The sequence below is a fragment of the Trypanosoma rangeli genome (genome assembly GCF_003719475.1).
Source record: "Trypanosoma rangeli strain AM80 chromosome Unknown Tra_15.4_contig_00291, whole genome shotgun sequence".
In the NCBI taxonomy this organism is placed as follows: Eukaryota; Euglenozoa; class Kinetoplastea; order Trypanosomatida; family Trypanosomatidae; genus Trypanosoma; species Trypanosoma rangeli.
This window is the reverse complement of record NW_021706035.1, coordinates 1-1,127: the sequence shown is the minus strand read 5'-3', so window position 1 is coordinate 1,127 and position 1,127 is coordinate 1. Positions and strand designations below refer to the sequence as shown.

Here is a 1,127-nt window from a genome sequence, read left to right as displayed (position 1 = left end):
GGAAGGGCCTTAAGGTCACATGTGAGCTGCGTGTGAAGAATCGTGTGGCCACCGTGCGTGTTACGCCGTCTGTTGCTTCTCGTTTGATCCGCGCCTTGAAGGAGCCGCCGCGTGATCGCAAGAAGGTGAAGAACATCAAGCACAACGGCAACATCCCCTTCACGGAGATCCTGAAGATTGCAAAGGAGGCGGCACCCAATTCCATGGGCGCCACCATGAAGGCTGTCGTGATGGAGGTGCTTGGCACGGCGGTGTCCGTCGGCTGCACCATCGACGGCGAGAGCCCGCAGGCGATTCAGGGCAAGGTCCGTGATGGCAAACTGAAGATTCCGAACTAAGTTCATGATTTTTTATTTTACTTATTTTTGTCTTATTATTTGGTGGCTTTTGTGTGTGTCTTTTTTTTCTGGCCTTCTACTGGCCCATCTAATGCTATGCCGGACGCGTGAGTGGGCATTGAGGTCCTCGCCATTGTTGTTTGCTTTTCTTTTTTTGTTCTTCGTCTTCTTGCTTGATTGTTCCTCTCCACACTTGCGTAGAGCACAAATGGGGACGATTAGCCGTCCAGGAGGCATGCGGCCCAAGTGGCACAAGAAGCGCATAAAGCGCTTAAAGCGACGCCGCCGGCGTATGCGCCAACGCTCCAAGTAAGCGCGAACATGGCATGGCATCACTTGCCCTTCTCTGGTCTAGAGGGAAGGCGTTGTGGATGGGATAGCCCAACTGTGCTTGCTGTCAGTGCTCTGCTGTTTTGAGTTGATTTTTTCTTTTTTAATTTCACCGTCTTTTGCTGCCGCTGTTTTTTGTCGTGCACCATGTGGGTGGTGGACTCGTCGTGAGGGTCTGTTTCTTTTTCTTTTTTGCTTTTTGTCTTGCTCGCTGCCTATGACCATCCTTTGTTTCCCATCTTCTCGTTCTACTAGGTAGGAAATGGGGACAATTAGTCGCCCAGGAGGCATGCGGCCCAAGTGGCACAAGAAGCGCATAAAGCGCTTAAAGCGACGCCGCCGGCGTATGCGCCAACGCTCCAAGTAGGCGTGAACATGGCGTCCGGGTCCTGACGTCGCCTCCATTGGTGTTCTCTTTGAACCCGGGGCCTTCTTTTTTGAAATCTGTGATTTTTGTTT

At 51.9% G+C, this 1,127-nt stretch overlaps 1 protein-coding gene and 1 pseudogene across 1 annotated transcript, besides 1 other annotated feature; one reads left to right on the top strand and one right to left on the bottom strand.

Annotated features, from left to right (window-relative positions):
- Window positions 1–2: 2 nt before the first annotated feature.
- Window positions 3–338, top strand: TraAM80_07204 (60S ribosomal protein L12; the record flags this gene model as incomplete). The annotated part of the gene is made up of 1 exon (XM_029384008.1): window positions 3–338. A coding segment is annotated over one exon (336 nt), but the record flags the coding sequence as incomplete, so codon positions are not given.
- Window positions 339–465: 127 nt separating this feature from the next.
- On the bottom strand, window positions 466–669 carry TraAM80_07203 (hypothetical protein; annotated as a pseudogene).
- Window positions 670–842: 173 nt separating this feature from the next.
- Window positions 843–877: a sequence feature (A-rich).
- Between the last annotated feature and the right edge of the window lie 250 nt (window positions 878–1,127).